Source organism: Staurois parvus, unplaced genomic scaffold (assembly GCF_062004578.1).
Source record: "Staurois parvus isolate SC_StPar_1 unplaced genomic scaffold, SC_StPar_1.0 ptg001060l, whole genome shotgun sequence".
Classification (NCBI taxonomy): domain Eukaryota; kingdom Metazoa; phylum Chordata; class Amphibia; order Anura; family Ranidae; genus Staurois; species Staurois parvus.
The window spans coordinates 414,514-436,875 of record NW_028318856.1 but is presented as its reverse complement, the minus strand read 5'-3'; the positions used below and the strand labels follow the sequence as shown (position 1 = coordinate 436,875).

The following is a 22,362-nucleotide window of genomic DNA, read 5'->3' as shown; positions in this document are numbered from 1 at the left end:
CTTAAAATTTCAAAGCCTAATCCACTTCCATGTTTTACTTTTGGATAGATTAACATTTCCAAGCCTAATTCCCCCCAATGTTTTACATTTGGTTATATCAACTTTTTAAAACCGAATCACCCCCAATGTATTACATTTTGGATATATTAACATTTCAAAGCCCAATTTCCCCAACTGTTTTCAATTTGGATACATTAACATTTCAAAGCCTAATCCCTCCAAATTTAAAAACTTTGGATAGATCAGTGTTTCTCAACTCCAGTCCTCATGGACCCCCAACAGGTCATGTTTTCAGGATTTCCCTCAGATGAAACAGCTGTGGTAATTACTAAGGCAGTGAAACTGATCAAATCACCTGTGCAAAATAATGGAAATCCTGAAAACATGACCTGTTGGGGATCCATGAGGACTGGAGTTGAGAAACACTGGGATAGATTAACATTCCAAAGCCTTACCCTCCCCCAATGTTTTTGATCTTGGGTAGGTTAACATTTCATAGCCTAATCCCCCCAATTTTTTACATTTTGGATAGAATACCATTACAAAGCCTAACCCCCCTCCCCTTTTTTTTTAAATATTGGATACATTAAAATTTCAAAGCCGAATCTCCTCCATTTTTAAAAAATGTTTCATAGATTAACATTTCAAAGCTTTTCACCCTCTTTTTTTTAGTGTAGACAGATTAACATTTCAAAACTTAATTGCCCCCAATTTTTTAATTTTGGATATATTAACATTTCAAGACCTAATCGCCCCCAATTTTTTTTATTCTGAATAGAATAACATTTCAAAGCAAAATCCCACAATTTTTTAAATTTGGATATATTAACATTTCAAAGCCTAATCATCACCAATTTTTAAATTTTCGGATAGAAAAACATTTCAAATCCTAATCCCCCACTTTTTACATTTTGTATATATTAACATTTCAAAGCTTAATTTCCCCAAATGGTTTCAATTTGAACATTAACATTTCAAAGCCTAATCCCCCTCATTTTTACCTGTGTGGACAGATTAACATTTCAAAGTGTAATTACCCCAATTTTTACATTTTGGATATATTAACATTTCATAGCTTAATTTCCCCAAATGGTTTCAATTGAACATTAACATTTCAAAGCCTAATCCCCCTCATTTTTATCTGTGTGGACAGATTAACATTTCAAAGTGTAATTACCCCAATTTTTACATTTTGGATATATTAACATTTCAAAGCTTAATTTCCCTAGATGTTTTCATTTTGGATACATTAACATTTCAGAGCCTAATCTCCCTCATTTTTAAAAGTTTTGGAAAGATTAACATTCCAAACCTTACCCCCCCCCAAAAGTTTTTGATCTTGGGTAGATTACCATTTCAAAGCCTAATGCCCCTATTTTTTTACATTGTGGACACATTAAGCCTAACCCCCCCCCTCCCCCCTTTTTTTTAAATATTGGATACATTAACATTTTAAATCCAAATCTCCTCCATTTTTTTAAAATGTTTCATAGATTAACATTTCAAAACCTAATCACCCCAATTTTGTTTAGTGTAGACAGATTAACATTTCAAAGCGTGATTACTCCAATTTTTAAATTTTGAATATATTAACATTTCAAAAATTAATTGCACCCAATTTTTTCATTTTGGATATATTAACATATTATATATTATTAGCATAATCCCCCTAAATTTTAAACATTTTGGATAGATTAACATTCCAAAGCCTCACCACTCCCCTACCGCCAAAGTTTTTAAACTTGGGTAGATTAGCATTTCAAAGCCTAATTCCCCCATTTTTTTTTATATGGTGGATAGATTAACATTACAAAGCCTAATCCCCCCCCCTCCACTTTTTTAAAAAACATTGGATTCATTAACATTTCAAAGCCGAATTTCCCCCATTTTTAAAAAATGTTTCATAGATTAACATTTTAAAACCTAATTACCCCCATTTTTTTAGTGTGGACAGATTAGCATTTCCAAGAGTACTTACCCCAAATGTTAAATTTTGGACACATCAACATTTCAAAGCTTACTAGCTCCCAATTTTTAAATTTTGAATAGAATAACATTTCAAAGCCTAATCCCCTAATTTTTACATTTTGTATATACATTAACATTTCAAAGTGTAATCCCCCCCCCCTCCATTATTAAACATTTTGGACACATTAACATTTCAAAGCCTAATCCCTCCAATTTTAAAAACCTTGAATAGATTAACATTCCAAAGCCTTACTGGCCCTCAATGTTTTTGATCTTGGGTAGGTTAACATTTCAAAACCTAATCCCCCCACTTTTTTACATTTTGAATAGATTAACACTACAAAGCCTAATTCCCCCCCCCCCCCTTTTTTATATTGGATACATTAACATTTCAAAGCCGAATCTCCCCCATTTTTTAAAAATGTTTCATAGATTAACATTTCAAAGCCTAAACACCCCCAATTTTTTAAATGTTGGCTAGAATGCCATTTCAAAGTGTAATTACCCCAATTTTTTTTAAATATTGGATAGATTAATATTTCAAAGCCTAATCGCCCCCAATTTTTTAAATGTTGGCTAGAATGCCATTTTAAAGCCTAATGCCCCAAGTTTTAAATTTTAGATACATTAACATTTCAAAGATTAATCGCACCCAATTTTTAGATTTTAGATATATTAACATTTCAAAGCCTAATCCCCCTAATTTTTAAACATTTTGGATAGATTAACATTCCAAAGCTTCACCACTCCCCTACCGCCAAAGTTTTTAAACTTGGGTAGATTAGCATTTCAAAGCCTAATTCCCCCATTTTTTTTTACATGGTGGATAGATTAACATTACAAAGCCTAATCCCCCCTCCACTATTTTTAAAAATATTGGATTCATTAACATTTCAAAGCCGAATTTCCCCCATTTTTTAAAAATGTTTCATAGGTTAACATTTCAAAGCCTAATCACCCCCAATTTTTTAAATGTTGGCTAGAATGCCATTTCAAAGTGTGATTACCCAAATTTTTTAAAATATTGGATAGATTAATATTTCAAAGCCTAATCGCCCCCAATTTTTTAAATGTTGACTAGAATGCCATTTCAAAGCCTAATGCCCCATGGTTTAAATTTTAGATACATTAACATTTCAAAGTCTAATCGCCCCCAATTTTTTAAACGTTGGCTAGAATGCCATTTCAAAGCCTAATGCCCCAAGTTTTAAATTTTAGATACATTAACATTTCAAAGTCTAATCGCCCCCAATTTTTCCATTTTGAATAGAATAACATTTCAAAACCTAATCCCCCAAATTATATAATTTGGGATTTATTAACACTGGAAAGCCTAACCCACCCCCACCCACACACACACTTTTTAAAATGTTGGGATAGATTAACATTACAAAACCCGATTCCCCCCATTTGAAACATCTATGAGAGATTTTATACTTTTGAATAAATTAGGCAGTATAAATAAATAAGTTATTTTAGGTTTTCATTTCTGCCTGTGAACCCACTGGGGAGATTTTCCCCCACATCCTGTCCCTTTGACACCAGGAGAAGAAATAGTCCTGACACAAAGTTCAAATCTCCTTGCTGTGGTACAAAATGGCAGAAAAATCCTCACAGAGGCTCTAACCCTTTCCGGCGTTATCCAGAACTAAATATTTGTTGGGTTGTTTGGGTTTTGGCTGGAGTGAGTATTAAATGATTTGCCACTTCGAGAAAGAGATAGCATTAGCTGCCAGAAACTGTTCTATATATAACTTGGCTGTACCATATTAATTATTACCATTACTATTATTATTATATAATCTAAGAAAACCAAGACAAGTGACAGAGATTACACCTCTCAGAGCCATTCGCGGAGGGAGGTGGGAAGGTGGAAGGAGCTTCCGGGTGAGCGGAGAAGGAGGAGGCACCGTGCAAGGACTGTCCTTCTTCGGGACAAGCAGGCAATGGATTTCCAGGTAACTTAGCCAAGGGACTGCTTAGCGGGGACAGCTGTGCAAATGAGATAGGAAAAGATAGGTGACAATGGGAAAGGTGAGGACAACCGTAAAAACACACACAGTGGAGTTGTCAGCATCAGCCAGACACAAACTTTTTTTTTCTCTAACCAAGAAAATGGCACCCTAAATATTTTTGGTCACCTGGAGCAACACACCAGTTTCCTGTACACGAGAAGGCATCAGAAAGACACCTTCCAAGCCACTAATTCCCGGGAAATTGATAGGCTTTATTTCAAATTTGGTGCACAAAAAAAGGCCAAATTCACACCATGAGAAATGAATCTATTGGCTGTCAGTTGGATCTGATTTTTATTATTTTAATAATCTTTTTTTTAATATGAATTTTTTTAAATTAATTATTAATCAGACTTTCAGTTTTGCAGTTCAGTAGAGAAAAAAAAATACATTGCTGCTTCAGCTAAGGCTATTGGATTACTCAACTTTATATTTTTTTTTATTCATTTCATTTTTATTAGATGAAGAAAAACAAGAACATTTTCCAGATTGCCAAAATAATCACCAGGCAAAAAAAACCCAAAAAAATTAATTATCTGTTTCCATTTAACATGATGATTCTACAATTACAAATGACAGATAAACATTAAGCAGAGAATGAAGTATTGTACATTTGATAAGGAAAAACGAATTTAAAAAAATCATACAACCCTTTTTGATAACGTGACTAGACTCAAAATGAAATAGTCAAGTTGTGTTTTAAAGTGTAACTAAAGGCAAAACATTTTTTTTTTTTTAATGCAGACACCCATCTGTTGTGGCAGTAGCATTATCTATGAGGTGTGTCTAGTTTGGTGAATGGTCCGATATATTATTATTATTATTATTATTATACATTATTTATATAGCGCCAAAAAGTTTGCTCAGCGCTGTACATTGTAGTGGGGGACAGTACATGAGACAATACAGTAACAATACAATACACGAGGGGTTTGAGGGTCCTGCTCTTTGGAGCTTACAATCTAGGAGGGAGGGGGTAGTGGTACAGGAGGAAGTGGCTGTGGGGGATGGAGTGGTAGGAGGAGTGGAGGAGATCGGCTGTTAGGTGAGGGCGGGGTAGGCTTCCCTGAAGAGATGGGTTTTCAGGGTGCACCTAAAGGTGAGGAGGGTAGGTGACAGTCTGATGGATTGGGGTAGGGAGTTCCAGAGGATGGGGGAAGTCCTGGAGAAGTCCTGGAGTCGGGCATGAGAGGAGGAGACCAGGGAGCTAGAGAGTAGGAGTATCAACAACAACATGGACCAGGTTTGCACGTATGCACATAGCTATCCAGAGACACGTCGAAAATGCCACCTAGCATGGAGTACATGTGATCGTCAGGGTAAAGCCGCTGCGCGTAGTCAAACGTAGTCAGTGTGAGAGGAAGGATCACATCAAGTTCTGCTACAAATTGGGGAAAACAGTGATGGAGACGCATGGAATGTTGGTGCAAGTTTACAGGGACAGAAGCCGTGAGCAGAAAATGTGTTTACGACTGGTTTCCCCAGACATGATCGAGCGAATGTGACAAATGCTGGCACGAGATTGGTGACTGACTCTACGAACGATGGCGGAGGAATGGGCAACTGCCCTCCACCCCCTCTATACAAAAATAATATAGAAAATTATATAGAAAAAAAAACAAAGCAAAAATAAATAATAAAATAGTATAAAATATATAATAATAAAAAAATTACTTTCTTCTATTAAATGTATCTTGGAAAATATGGTTTCGCCAAATATCATCTGTGAAAGTTTTTACTCTGGACTGTTATATTGATTAAAAAACTAATTCTGGCAGCGCAAACAAATTATACATATAGCACTATGACTGCTTGTGTGTGTGTGAAAGACCTCAGATTGATGTTGTGCCATTGAGAATGTAAGCCAACTAGATAAATTAGCAATAAACAGGCATGTAAATACAGATTACCTTCACAGATCTTGTGATCTCTTAGCTTCTTAAAAATATAACAATAAAGAAAGGTGCATGATGGGATGTGGAAGTGGGTAAAGGGCGTTGAGACATCATCTAGTGAGGAACCCATCATTTCCTATAGCAGTCCTGCATATGCAATATGTGGGTCGTAGATTTTGAGATTTTTGACTTTAGGCCAAAGTTCTAATTTATCTAAAGATAACTCTTCAGTATCTGGAAAGCCTTCTGAAGTTCTGTCCAGATTCCATTTTTGTGTCCTCTGGGGGAAGTTATTTTTATCATTTGTTAAGTCTTTCACCAGCAGGGGTTTTGTCCTAAGACACAAAGGATACTCTACAAACCTAAAATATTTCTCTCGGAAGGCCGGGAATGGCTACAACTAATGGCCAGAGAACCACAACTAAAAGAGCCAGCTATGTAAACTAACAGAATTACTTGAAAAGTTGTTAGTAATACAGAAGTTGGAAAATTAGACAGAATGAAAAAAAAAAACTGTATGTCCGTAACCTATACTAGAATAATGACTCCATCCTGTTCTTGGACAATCAACATCTACACACTCCATGGTCACTGTATGGATATAAATGCTAGGGTATCTTCCTGACACTAGGAAGAAAGGGCTTGGAGAAACATTTTCAACCTTACAGAAAAAGTCCAGTTGGATGCAGGGGCGGACTGACCATTTGGAAACTCGGGCACTGCCCGAGGGCCCGGGGTCAGTAGGGGGCCCCATGAGATGCCCCTGGTACCTTTTTCATAGGCTTTTTCGAGTTTGGGCAAGGATACAGGGGCTCCATGATCCCCTATTGCCCGGGGGCCCCATGAGTTGTCAGTCCGCCCCTGGTTGGATGTAACCTTTGATTGTTTGCTGTAGAAAAGACTTTCATGTTTCCTTTTGGTCATAAGTGTTTCTTGTGTCCTTTCTAATTGACCTCTTATACCAGGGGTGCCCAAACTATGGCCCTCCAGGTGTTGAAGTACTACAAGTCCCATCATGCCTCTGCCTCTGGGTGTCTTGCTTGTGGATGTCAGTGTCTTGCAAGGCCTCATGAGACTTGCAGTTCCTCAACACCTGGAGGGCCATAGTTTGGACACCCCTGTCTTATACTCAAAGGGGTATTCTGCCTCATTTGGAGAAGGTAGTGTTGGGAAGAATGCAATGTGTAGATGAACTCCCCAACTCAAAAGCTGGTACACCGGTGAGGAGATCTGTCAGTTTACAGTTTCCTTACACCATAGTTATAGATATTGCATGTTGACTATGTCATTGTACATTCTAGCTCTATGAAGGGGACAGAGCTTAGCTTCTGAAACATTTTGGCTTCTGTAGGAAATTTGTTTTTGGAGTAAACTTATATCTGGGTTTAAACATTATAGCATGGTGCTTTAATTCCAGCCACATCTATCCAACAACTCCTATTGCATAGCCACAGTCTCCAACAACTCCTGTAGCATGGCCACAGTCTCCAACAACTCCTGTAGCATGGCCACAGTCTCCAACAACTCCTGTAGCATGGCCACAGTCTCCAACAACTCCTGTAGCATGGTCACAGTCTCCAACAACTCCTGTAGCATGGTCACAGTCTCCAACAACTCCTGTAGCATGGTCACAGTCTCCAACAACTCCTGTAGCATGGCCACAGTCTCCAACAACTCCTGTAGCATGGCCACAGTCTCCAACAACTCCTGTAGCATGGTCACAGTCTCCAACAACTCCTGTAGCATGGCCACAGTCTCCAACAACTCCTGTAGCATGGCCACAGTCTCCAACAACTCCTGTAGCATGGCCACAGTCTCCAACAACTCCTGTAGCATGGTCACAGTCTCCAACAACTCCTGTAGCATGGCCACAGTCTCCAACAACTCCTGTAGCATGGCCACAGTCTCCAACAACTCCTGTAGCATGGCCACAGTCTCCAACAACTCCTGTAGCATGGCCACAGTCTCCAACAACTCCTGTAGCATGACCACAGTCTCCAACAACTCCTGTAGCATGACCACAATCTCTAACACCTCTTATAGCTTCACCACAGTCTTCAGCTACTCCTATAGCATAATCACAATGTCCAACAACTCTTATAGCATGGCTGCAATCTCCAACAGCTTCTATAGTACGGTCGCAAAAACAAGTGTCCAAAAACAAATATAACATGGTCGCAGTGTCTAATAATTCCTATAGCATGACCACAGTCCCAACGCATGGCCACAGTGTCTAAAACCTCCTACAGCATGGCCACAGTCTCCAACAACTTCTATAGTATGGCTGCATACTCCAACAACTTCTATAGTATGGCTGCATACTCCAACAACTTCTATAGTATGATTGCATACTCCAACAACTTCTATAGTATGGCTGCATACTCCAACAACTTCTATAGTATGGCTGCATACTCCAACAACTTCTATAGTATGGTCGCATACTCCAACAACTTCTATAGTATGGCTGCATACTCCAACAACTTCTATAGTATGGCTGCATACTCCAACAACTTCTATAGTATGGTCGCATACTCCAACAACTTCTATAGTATGGACGCATACTCCAACAACTTCTATAGTATGGCTGCATACTCCAACAACTTCTATAGTATGGTCGCATACTCCAACAACTTCTATAGTATGGACGCATACTCCAACAACTTCTATAGTATGGACGCATACTCCAACAACTTCTATAGTATGGCTGCATACTCCAACAACTTCTATAGTATGGACGCATACTCCAACAACTTCTATAGTATGGCTGCATACTCCAACAACTTCTATAGTATGGACGCATACTCCAACAACTTCTATAGTATGGCCGCATACTCCAACAACTTCTATAGTATGGACGCATACTCCAACAACTTCTATAGTATGGCTGCATACTCCAACAACTTCTATAGTATGGTCGCATACTCCAACAACTTCTATAGTATGGCTGCATACTCCAACAACTTCTATAGTATGGCTGCATACTCCAACAACTTCTATAGTATGGACGCATACTCCAACAACTTCTATAGTATGGCTGCATACTCCAACAACTTCTATAGTATGGTCGCATACTCCAACAACTTCTATAGTATGGCTGCATACTCCAACAACTTCTATAGTATGGCTGCATACTCCAACAACTTCTATAGTATGGACGCATACTCCAACAACTTCTATAGTATGGCTGCATACTCCAACAACTTCTATAGTATGGACGCATACTCCAACAACTTCTATAGTATGGCTGCATACTCCAACAACTTCTATAGTATGGTCGCATACTCCAACAACTTCTATAGTATGGCTGCATACTCCAACAACTTCTATAGTATGGACGCATACTCCAACAACTTCTATAGTATGGACGCATACTCCAACAACTTCTATAGTATGGACGCATACTCCAACAACTTCTATAGTATGGACGCATACTCCAACAACTTCTATAGTATGGACGCATACTCCAACAACTTCTATAGTATGGCTGCATACTCCAACAACTTCTATAGTATGGACGCATACTCCAACAACTTCTATAGTATGGCTGCATACTCCAACAACTTCTATAGTATGGCTGCATACTCCAACAACTTCTATAGTATGGACGCATACTCCAACAACTTCTATAGTATGGACGCATACTCCAACAACTTCTATAGTATGACTGCATACTCCAACAACTTCTATAGTATGGACGCATACTCCAACAACTTCTATAGTATGACTGCATACTCCAACAACTTCTATAGTATGGACGCATACTCCAACAACTTCTATAGTATGACTGCATACTCCAACAACTTCTATAGTATGGCTGCATACTCCAACAACTTCTATAGTATGGACGCATACTCCAACAACTTCTATAGTATGGACGCATACTCCAACAACTTCTATAGTATGGACGCATACTCCAACAACTTCTATAGTATGACTGCATACTCCAACAACTTCTATAGTATGGTCGCATACTCCAACAACTTCTATAGTATGGTCGCATACTCCAACAACTTCTATAGTATGGCTGCATACTCCAACAACTTCTATAGTATGGACGCATACTCCAACAACTTCTATAGTATGGACGCATACTCCAACAACTTCTATAGTATGGCTGCATACTCCAACAACTTCTATAGTATGGACGCATACTCCAACAACTTCTATAGTATGGACGCATACTCCAACAACTTCTATAGTATGGCTGCATACTCCAACAACTTCTATAGTATGGTCGTAGTCTCCAACAACTGCTATAGTATGACCACACTTTCAAACAACTCCTATAGTATGACCACAGTCTCAAGCAACCCCAATGCATGGCAGTAGTGTCTAACAACATCTATCGCATGACCACAGTCTGTAACAACTTCAATGCATGGTCACAATGTACAACAACCTCTATAGCATGGCTGCAGTCTCCAACAACCTCTATAGCATGGCCGCAGTCTCCAACAACTTCTATAGCATGGCCGCAGTCTCCAACAACCCCTATTTTGTGTGGTCACTGTTTGTTAACAGTTTCTCCTGTTTCATCCTGCAGTATCAGGCAGCTTTCCATAGCCTTATGCTAAATTGTTGTTCCTATATAAGACCCTATGGTAATGTAAAAGGCCAAACTTATCAAGGAAGTCGACCACCATTGGCTTACATATGTAGATAATCTACAAATTTTGATGCAAGCAAAAAAATGACAGTATTTCCATGTTCTTTTCTGAACATATTTTGGTCTCTGTATAAACACCGCTAAGGGCAAGCTGCCCCTGATTAGCTGCAGGAGTTTAATTTTTCTTGATGCTGGCATTAATGCATCATCACTGAATATGGGAACAAGCACAGTCTCTCCAGAACAAGCCGGTCTGCTAAACTCCCCAGGGCTTGCTAATTGATGGTAGAAACAAATCTGCGCACTTTAAAGGCCTGGGAATCGTTTCCGTTGCAGAGGCAAAAAAAACAACACAGGGAAAAGGATTTCTGTCAATGACCCGGACAGCTAATAACCCGCTCCTATAAATATCTAAACAAAGGAATCATGTTACTGGGTAATCTAAAACTAAAGTTCATGGAAAAAAAAAAAAGAAGAGGTATTAAATGTATTGCCAGCAGGTGGCGATAGAGCCATGACATTGCTGATAATCAAGCAAGGTTCAATTTTTTTTTAATTTGCAGATATTTCTATAATTTTTAGGTCATTTACGGCAGTGGCGTCCTGAAGCAGGTGCAGGGGGAGGGGTGCACGCCACACCGGGTGACACCTACCGCACGGGGTGACACCGGACCTGCGCCACGAAAAGGTAAGTTGTAAAGCAAGCCGAAGATCCCCGCAGGATGTATCCGATCCATCCTGCGGGGATCGTCGGCTTTCTTTACAACTTACCTTTTCGTGGAGCGGGTCCGGTGTCACTCCGTACAATCCCCGCAGGATGGATCAGATCTGTGGACTGGGGAGCATAATGGATCAGACTCCGATCCATTTTCCTCAATCTGCAGATCCGATCCATCCTGCGGGGATCACCAAGTGTTATCGCACTGGGTGACACCAATCCTAGGGACGCCGCTGATTTATGGAGAATCTTGATTTCACTTTTAGACCCCGGTCACACTGGATGCGAATTGGCATGCGATATGCATGCCATGTGACCAGGGGCGGACTGACAACTCATGGGGCCCCCAGGCAATAGGGGATCATGGGGCCCCTGTGTCCTTGCCCAAACTCAAAAAAGCCTATGAAAAAGGTACCAGGGGCATCTCATGGGGCCCCCTACTGACCCCGGGCCCTCGTGTCCAAATGGTCAGTCCGCCCCTGCATGTGACTTGCAAATCGCATGCCAAATCGCAGCCTATTGTCTGCAATTACAGCGGTCATATCGGCGCGGTTCTGACTTGGTCGGAGCCGCACCGATTTCTAAAGTAGAACATGCGTTACTTTTGTTGCGACTTGTATAGACATCTGTGTCGGATGTCTTGCAAATCGCACCTGAAATCAGCATGTCATCCAACTTCGAAATCGTGCGACTTCACTGTAAGTAGGGTTTGATGTAGCTGGGGGGTTAAAGTCAACCTGTTATTTTAGGGCTCTCCTGCGTATGCTTGCCTCCCCACATTTTGGTGTATTTTTTAGCTGTCTTTTCCAGGTGTCTCCCAGCTTCTGAGTGTACATAGCATTATTATAGTTGAAGTATGACCAATAATCATTTTTGTATATTTGCACAGTAAAAGTATATTGCCCCCAATGAAGTGTGCCACCCCTCTTTGCCAGTCTCTCCAGTGGCCCCCGTTCACCCAATGAATAAAATTCAACAACTTACAAAGCCATTCACAACTCAGCCCCTAGTTGCATCACCAACCTGGCCTCAAAATACCAACCAAATCATTCTCTTCGTTCCTCCCAAGATCTCCTGCTCTCTAGCTCCCATGTCACCACCTCCCAGGCTTGCCTCTAGGACTTCTCCAGAGTCCCTCCCATCCTCTGAAACTCCCTTCACCAATGTGTCTGACTATCTCCATCTCTCTCCACTTTTAGACGATCCCTGCAAATGTATCCCTTCAGAGAGGCCTATCCTGCCTCCACCTAACAACTCTACATGTAGTTTGTCCATCAGCCCATCCCCCACAGTTATTACCTTTTGTATCTCTCGACCATCCTTTTTAGATTGTAAGCTCTAACGCGCAGGACCCTCTGAATCCTCCTGTATTCATTTGTATTGTAATTATATTGTCCCCCGTTATATTGTAAAGCGCTGATCAAACTGTTGGCGCTCTATAAATCCGGTATAATAATAATAATAATAATCTGTGGCGGCTGCAGCATTTGCTGTAACTTTAACTTCTAATTAGCATGCTCCTCCAGGCCGTCGCTGACTTGCAGTCCCAGACAGGGGCGGACTGGCCATTTGAAAACTCGGGCACTGCCCGAGGGCCCGGGGTCATTAGGGGGCCCCATGAGATGCCCCTGGTACCTTTTTCATAGGCTTTTTTGAGTTTGGGCAAGGACACAGGGGCCCCATGATCCCCTATTGCCCGGGGGCCCCATGAGTTGTCAGTCCACCCCTGACTACGTCATTCATCTAACCAGCTTTATCAACCTTTTCAACACAGAGGAACCCTTGAAACACCTTTTCCTAAAAAGTACCATATCTACAACTCGTGATACATTAGTGTGATGGTCAGTGGGAAGACCGCTCCTTACACGTGTGGTCATTGAGAAGAATTGGTCCCTTACAGGTAGCTAATAAGAGCAATGGGCCACATGAGTTATCAGTCTGCCCCTGGTCCCAGGTGTAGTATAGATATCACAGGAGGCTGCTCGTTCAGCACCTCCTTCATTCAGAAAAAAGTTTAGCATTTTTATACCAGAATCCAAGACATTCTGTGATTGGGGGGGGGGGCATTGCAGTGTTCATTTTCACATCCTTCATTCAAAGAATCCTTGAAAGACCTTTTCTGAATGGATGAGGAGCTGAGCAAGCAACTTTCTGTGATATCTGTACTACAACACAAACTACAAGTCTCAGCAGCGGGATGTGTGAATGGAGGAGGTGCAAATGAATGTTACCATCTCACCTTCCTTAATCACAGAACGCCTTGCATTCTGTGAAAAGAATGCAGGGCTTTTTGTGAACAGACTAGTTCTCATTAAAGATGTACTCTGGCCAGGGACTCATCCCCCTCTAAACTTTTTCCACTCACCTCCTTCTACCTTATTGCCCCAGTAAAATGTATACTATAACCCCGGTTAAAAAAGTTTTAGTCACATGATGATCAACATGTATAATACATAAGGGGGATATGATCTCCATGTATAATACATAAGGGGGGATATGATCACCATGTATAATACATAACGGGGGGGATATGATCTCCATGTATAATACATAAGGGGGGATATGATCTCCATGTATAATACATAAGGGGGGGATATGATCTCCATGTATAATACATAAGGGGGATATGATCTCCATGTATAATACATAAGGGGGATATGATCTCCATGTATAATACATAAGGGGGGATATGATCACCATGTATAATACATAAGGGGGGATATGATCTCCATGTATAATACATAAGGAAGGATATGATCTCCATGTATAATACATAAGGGGGGATATGATCTCCATGTATAATACATAAGGGGGGATATGATCTCCATGTATAATACATAAGGGGGGATATGATCACCATGTATAATACATAACGGGGGGGATATGATCTCCATGTATAATACATAAGGGGGGATATGATCTCCATGTATAATACATAAGGGGGGATATGATCTCCATGTATAATACATAAGGGGGGATATGATCACCATGTATAATACATAAGGGGGGATATGATCACCATGTATAATACATAACGGGGGGGATATGATCTCCATGTATAATACATAAGGGGGATATGATCTCCATGTATAATACATAAGGGGGGATATGATCACCATGTATAACACATAAGGGGGGATATGATCTCCATGTATAATACATAAGGGGGGATATGATCTCCATGTATAATACATAAGGGGGATATGATCTCCATGTATAATACATAAGGGGGGATATGGTCTCCATGTATAATACATAAGGGGGGATATGATCACCATGTATAATACATAAGGGGGGGATATGATCTCCATGTATAATACATAAGGGGGGATATGACCACCATGTATAATACATAAGGGGGGATATGATCACCATGTATAATACATAAGGGGGGATATGATCTCCATGTATAATACATAAGGGGGATATGATCTCCATGTATAATACATAAGGGGGGATACGTTCTCCATGTATAATACATAAGGGGGGATATGATCTCCATGTATAATACATAAGGGGGAGATATGATCTCCATGTATAATACATAAGGGGGGATATGATCTCCATGTATAATACATAAGGGGGGATATGATCTCTATGTATAATACATAAGGGGGATATGATCTCCATGTATAATACATAAGGGGGATATGATCTCCATGTATAATACATAAGGGGGATATGATCTCCATGTATAATACATAAGGGGGGATATGATCATCATGTATAATACATAAGAGGGGATATGATCTCCATGTATAATACATAAGGGGGATATGATCACCATGTATAATACATGAGGGGAGATATGATCTCCATGTATAATACATAAGGGGGATATGATCTCCATGTATAATACATAAGGGGGGGGATATGATCTCCATGTATAATACATAAGGGGGATATGATCCCCATGTATAATACATAAGGGGGGATATGATCTCCATGTATAATACATAAGGGGGGACATGATCTCCATGTATAATACATAAGGGGGGATATGATCTCCATGTATAATATATAAGGGGGAATATGATCTCCATGTATAATACATAAGGGGGGGATATGATCTCCATGTATAATACATAAGGGGGGATATGATCACCATGTATAATACATAAGGGGGGATATGATCTCCATGTATAATACATAAGGGGGGGATATGATCTCCATGTATAATATATAAGGGGGGATATGATCTCCATGTATAATACATAAGGGGGGATATGATCTCTATGTATAATACATAAGGGGGGATATGATCTCCATGTATAATACATAAGGGGGGATATGATCTCCATGTATAATACATAAGGGGGATATGATCTCCATGTATAATACATAAGGGGGGATATGATCTCCATGTATAATACATAAGGGGGATATGATCTCCATCTATATTACATAAGGGGGGATATGATCTCCATGTATAATACATAAGGGGGGATATGATCTCCATGTATAATACATAAGGGGGGATATGATCTCCATCTATATTACATAAGGGGGGATATGATCTCCATGTATAATACATAAGGGGGGATATGATCTCCATGTATAATACATAAGGGCGGATATGATCTCTCCATGACCTCAACTTAGTTCAACTCTTTGTTTATGGGGTGAGGGTGGGGTGGGTAAGAGCCATGCCTGCCATTATTAACACTGCCTGTACTGTGCTGGCAGATCTCAGTATCAGCTGTAAACTAGGTTTGAACACTTTCAAAGGGTTAACATTTTAGAAGCTGGGCTTCTCCATTGTATGTTAACAAGAGGTAGTTCATTCTGTCCTAAGCCCTTCTATAGGAACATATCACATGGAACCTGTTGAGATATGCTTGCAGTCAGCAATGACAAAAAAAACATCTAAAGGATAAAAAAAATGGGTATGATGCATGAATGGGAACATGTAAGAAACATACAGTGGGCAGGGCAGACTGACCATTCGAGCACTCGGGCACTGCCCGAGGGCCTGGGGTCAGTAGAGGGCCCCATGAAATGCCCCTGGTACCTTTTATAGGCTTTTTTGGGTGTGCTTTGAGTGTGGGCAAGGACACAGGGGCCCATGATCCCCTATTGCCCGGGGGCCCCATGAGTTATCAGTCCGCCCCTGACAGTGGGTTTTTCTCAAATTTCAGACCACAAAACCGAAGATACACTTTAAAGTGTATGTGTGTGTGTGTGGTGGCAACATATAGCCAGATCAGGGCTTTAGTATAAAAAGAAATAAACACATTTATCAGTGAATGAAATCCAAATTGGAATTTTTTAAATATGCATTAAAATAGGGCAAAATCTAAATTTTTTTGCCTGCAGAGCCAGCAAATAATAATAGAAAAACACAAAAGCTGTCATGAAATGATCACTGCATACATAATGCTCTGTGCTCATCTGTAAAACCCACATATTCAATCTTTCATATTGGGAGTATTGTGTTTGAATTACTATTTTAATTGTGCTAATTTGTCATTCTGTGTTACAAGGTGACAGGGGCACGGATTCGTCACACAAGAGACTGCGGCCTGACACGGAGTTTGCAAGCAGAGCAGTTTTTATACAATATTCATAGGAAAAAATAATTCAGAGCAGATAATTGACTGAGATCTCTATGCCAATGGTAATTGAATTCTGAAAGCATGGATATTAATCTTTAACAATGCAGAATAAATGAAGTGCAGTCAATCTATAGAAGGAGAAGCAGAGGGAGAAGGTGATTAGTTCTGTCCATTAAAAAGAGACTTAACTCTCTCAAAGATAAAACTTGTTTCTGTAAAAAGAGTAATGCGCACAGGTTCAATTTAAAACTACCTAGGGCGATGGAAAGGACAACGAGGACAAAATACCAAATTCCCCAGCAGCCAGCCAAGGAGACCTCATTAAATCATGCTTCCTACATTTCAATAAAAACAGAGGTCCACCTGTAACCTACGTGAATTACAGAATTGGAACCTATGTAACAATGACTAGGACAGCCTCACACAGAGTTCCTAGATCCATAGGGTTCCTTCTGAGGTTGCAGCGGATTCCTTGAGCTGCAGCTGACTGACCTCCAAATCTGAAGTTACCTGCATAATTCCAGGGCCAATGCCAATTGGCAGAGCCAGCAACATGAGATCAATGATCTCTTTAGTTGCTGGTAGGGGGGCATTCTTTGATCACCAATGTAAGCATTCATCCCACTGACAACAAATGTTAGAAGCATTCTTCCAAATGACCACTAATGTAAGAAGCAATTTTCCAACTTCCAACTGACCACCGATGTAAGAAGCATTTTCTAATTGACCATCAATGTAAGAAGCCTTTTTTCAACTAACCACCAATGTAAGAAGCATTCTTCCAACTGACCACCAATGCAAGGAGCATTTTCTAATTGACCATCAATGTAAGAAGCATTCTTCCAACTGACTACCAATGTATGGGACATTCTTCCATTTGACCATTAATGTAGGGAGCATTCTTCCCACTGATCACTAATGTAACAAGCACTCACCCTGCTGACCACCAATGTAAGGAACATTCTTCCAATTGACCGCCAATGTAAGAAGCATTCTTCCAACTGACCACCAATGTAAGACACATTCTTCCAACTGACCACCAATGTAAGAAGCATTTTCTAATTGACCATCAATATAAGAAGCATTCTTCCAACTAACCACCAATGTAAGAAGCATTCTTGCAACTGACCGCCAATTCAAGGAGCATTTTCTAATTGACCATCATTGTAAGAAGCATTCTTCCAACTGACCACCAATGAAAGGAGCATTCTTACCACTGACCCTCAATGTAAGGAGCATTCTTCCCACTGATCACTAATGTAACAAGCATTCACCCTATTGACCACCAATGTAAGGAGCATTCTTCCCACTGACCACTAATGTAAGGAGCATTCTTCCCACTGATCACCAATGTAAGGAGCATTCTTCCCACCAATCATCAATGTAAGGAGCATTCTTCCCCCTGACCACTAATGTAAGGATTATTCTTCCAGCTGACCACCAATGTAAGGAACATTTTTTCCTAATTAATCACCAGTTTAAGGTGTATTCTTTCAAATAACCATCAATGTAAGGAGCCTTCTTCCCAAAGACCCCTGATTAATTAATTTTAGAAGGGGTTCCCTGAGATCTGAAAATTATTTCAAAGGTTTCTCTGAGGTAAAAAGGTTGAGGAAGGCTGGAATATAAAATGAGATCAAGGTTACATGAAGGTTATCCCATGCTCATGTTCTAAGGAGGATTTGGGAGCCATTAACTTTCTGTTATTTACTTTGCTGCCCAGGAGTAGTCGCTGATGGTAGGTACAACTTAGGGTTGTGCTGGATCTGCTAGCACATTCCTTCCAGTCTCCTGTCCACAGGACACACTTTTGCCAGAGTCAGGGTACTGCTGACTGGGGTCTAATTGAACTGTATGCCTAGATATACAGAATATGCATAGAAATATCTGTATAATTCTACAGAAAAGTCTTCTGAGGCACATTATTTGGGAATGGATTCTTAGGTGTATAAGTCATCACACGAAGAACCTGGGGACATTGGCATCTCCAGAAGTCCTCTTGTTTGCACAGACTTTACTGTTTTGTAGTTTAGGGCTTTATAACTTAGTGGACTTTTCTTGGCTCTTACAGAGAGACTGGCTGGCACAAAAGCCACACAGCACAATACTAACAGGAAGAATCTGGGAAAGTGCCCAACTGCCACCCAAGACCTGTATTCATCCGGTGAGTCATTATAATGAACTGCCTGTCCAAAACCTGTGGAGAATAAGGCTATTCCCTCATCAGCCTGACATGAATGGTATGCTGGAGAGAAAGGGAATATAAAGTAATCATTTCCTCCTGTCATCCCAACTCAAGTGATCCACTGAATGCTACTCAAGCACCCTCAAGAGTCTGCCTGTTATTACTGAAACCTGAAAGGTGTTCTGATATGCAGAGCTTGACCATCTTGTGAAAAGTTGAGGGCTTGACTTCCCCTGTGCTGCAGCCTTCTTAAAGCAGAACTAACCTATCCAATACACACCACACAAAATTAATTTGCTCACCAGGTCAACTCAAGAAAGCTACGACACCTCCTTGTCCACTGGAAATGGCTAAATTCCAGTATTCCATTTCTTCGTTGTTAGAAGGTGCCCACCCCGTTGTGTCTACTAAACGCTACCGAATGAATCCTAGCCTAGTTTCAGAAGATAGTTGTCATGGTGTTAGTAACACAAGGCATAACTTCACAACCCTGCTCCACAGAAGGGCAAATCCCAGCAGCTGAAGGATGAGATGAGAATCTAGCAGCACGTGCATTATGTATCAGTTGCCAACCTCACAGAAGAATTTAAAAAAAAAACACAATAAAATATATATTTTCCTGAATTGCTCAGTACCTATGGACCTTATGAAAGGTGACCTTTTAAATTGTCATTAATTAGTGAGTTTACTTCCGCTTTGGGGAGACTGAGATCTCTTGCTGGCGAAATCTCCCATTGTCACCAGAATTAGTATCCCCATTGGAAGGCTTCCCATCTTTTCCAGTTTTGGGGATTTTTTTCACTTTCACTTCCGGAGATAATGGAAAACATGGCGAATAGAGAGGGTGAATCTCCCTAACGGGGGGAACTGATATCATTAAAATCCTGACCGGTGTTCTACTCCCTCTCCACTCTATTGAAAACTAAACAAAAAAAGTTTTACCTTTAGTTATACTTTAAGAACACATAAGGGAATTAGAGGAGGTTGGAAAGGGTAGACCAGACCACGATTTTACAGAGCAAAAACAAGATCAGCATTTTAGACCACCCTGGGCTTTATGGGGCTACTTGTGAAGATAATATAAAGGTGAAAACTGTATTTTATTATAAAAAAAATAGTCAAGTGTTTATGATACTCAGTATTTTAGCAAAGCATGTCATGCACTTAGGGTTTGACTACTTTAATTTGTATTGTACCGCACCAAAAGAGAACGCTTTATAAATCATCAGTAATGAAAACATTATCAAAGATCAGAATATAAACATTTTGGTTATTTTTGGATTAACAAATAAACATCAGACACCCTAAATTTGGATATTAAAGGAAGCACTTTAACCTTCCAGATGTACATTTCAGATGATTCACATAAATAACTAAACACCCAAAAAAACCAAAAAAAAAATTACTTGTTTTATTAGTGGACTGTTAAAGGGATTTATGCCTGAGCTGTAATTATACATTCACTGGATTTATTAGAACAAGGGGCCAGTTTTCGCTGCCCTTCAGACTTTAGAGGGGCCGGACTGTGGGAGTACAAAATATATGAGGCTTGGTGGTCAGTGTGAGCAAATAAATAACATAGCACATGAGATCAGTAGGAGCAGGAATGATAGCTGGTGTCAGTGGGATCATGTTCTATTGTTTACATCTGTTGGAGGAGTTATGTCCCATCATTGATGTCAGTGAAAGGAATAGTGCTCCATCACTGGTGCCAGTGGAAGGAATAGTGCCCCATAATTGGTGTCAGTGACAGAAATAGTGCCCTATCATTGGTGGCAGTCATAGGAATAGTGCCCCATCATTGGAGTCAATGGGAGGAATAGTGTCCGATTGTTGGTATTAATTGGAGGAGTAGTACCCAATTTTTGGTATTACTGGGAGAAATAATACCCCATCATTGGATTAGTGGGAGGAACAGTACCCCATTGTTGGTATGAGTGGGAGGAATAGTGCTCCATCATTGGTATTAGTGGGAGGAATAGTGCCCCATCATTGGTATTAGTAGGAGCAACAGTGCACCATCATTGGTATTAGTGGAAAGAATAGTGCCCCTTCATTGGTATTAGTAGGAGGAACAGCACCCCATCCTCGGTAGCAGTGGAAGGAATAATACTCCATCATTGGTATTAGTAGGAGGAATAGTGCCCCATCATTGGTATTTGTGGGAGGAATAAAGCCCTATCACTGGTATTATTGGGAGGAATAGTGCCCCATCATTGGTATCAGTGGGAGGAATAGTGCCCCATCATTGATATCAGTGGGAGGAATAGTGCCCCATCATGAGTATTAGTGGGAGGAATAGTGTCCAATCTTTGATATCAGTGGGAGGAATAGTGCCCCATCATTGGTATTAATAGGAGGACTAGTGCCCCATCATTGGTATCAGTGGGAGGAATAGTGCCCCATCATTGGTATCAGTGGGGGGAATAGTGCCCCATCATTGGTATCAGTGGGAGGAATAGTGCCCCATCATTGGTGTCAGTGGTAGGAATAGTGCCCCATCATTGGTATCAGTGGGAGGAATAGTGCCCCATCATTGGTATCAGTGGGGGGAATAGTGCCCCATCATTGGTATCAGTGGGAGGAATAGTGCCCCATCATTGGTATCAGTGGGGGGAATAGTGCCCCATCATTGGTATCAGTGGGAGGAATAGTGCCCCATCATTGGTGTTAGTGGTAGGAATAGTGCCCCATCATTGGTATCAGTGGGAGGAATAGTGCCCCATCATTGGTATTAATAGGAGGAATAGCTCCCCATTCTTGGCATGGGAGGAGGTGACAAGGGAGCTAGAGAACAAGATGTCTTGAGAGGAGTGGAGCGGACAATTTGGGATGTTAGAGAGGTTACAGGGAGTGCATAGGTGGGTGAATACAAGGTCGAGGGTGTTGTCATTGGAATGAGTGCTGGTTTGTGTCCATTGTGTTAGGGTAAAAGAGGAGATTAGGTTGAGTAGTTGAGAAGTAGCTGTAGGTGTTAACATTGACTGGAATATTAAAGTCACCGAGGAATAGCGCCCCATCATTGGTATCAGTGGGAGGAATAGTACCCCATCATTGGTATCAGTGGGAGGAATAGTGCCCCATCATTGGTATTATTAAGCAGAATAGTGCCCCATCATTGGTATTATTGGGCAGAATAGTGCCCCATCATTGGTATTAGTGGGGGAAAAAGTGCCCCATCATTGGTATTATTGGGCAGAATAGTGCCCCATCATTGGTATCAGTGGGCGGAATAGTGCCCCATCATTGGTGTCAGTGGGCGGAATAGTGCCCCATCATTGGTGTCAGTGGGAGGAATAGTGCCCCATCATTGGTATCAGTGGGAGGAATAGTGTCCCATCATTGGTATCAGTGGGGGGAATAGTGCCCCATCATTGGTATCAGTGGGAGGAATAGTGCCCCATCATTGGTATTAGTGGG

The 22,362-nt window shown here is 40.6% G+C and overlaps 1 protein-coding gene across 2 annotated transcripts in view; it reads right to left on the bottom strand.

Annotated features, from left to right (window-relative positions):
* The window catches only part of RGS11 (regulator of G protein signaling 11), a 146,342-nt gene that overhangs the window by 5,678 nt on the left and 118,302 nt on the right, over positions 1–22,362 (bottom strand). Inside the window, exon 18 of one of the 2 annotated variants that reach the window (XM_089658258.1) lies at positions 3,806–3,960. The exons of the other annotated variant lie outside the window; for it this stretch is intronic. Coding sequence (XP_089514384.1) covers positions 3,806–3,960 — 155 coding nt within the window. The remainder of the gene's footprint in view (positions 1–3,805; positions 3,961–22,362) is intronic. 2 annotated transcript variants of the gene reach the window in all.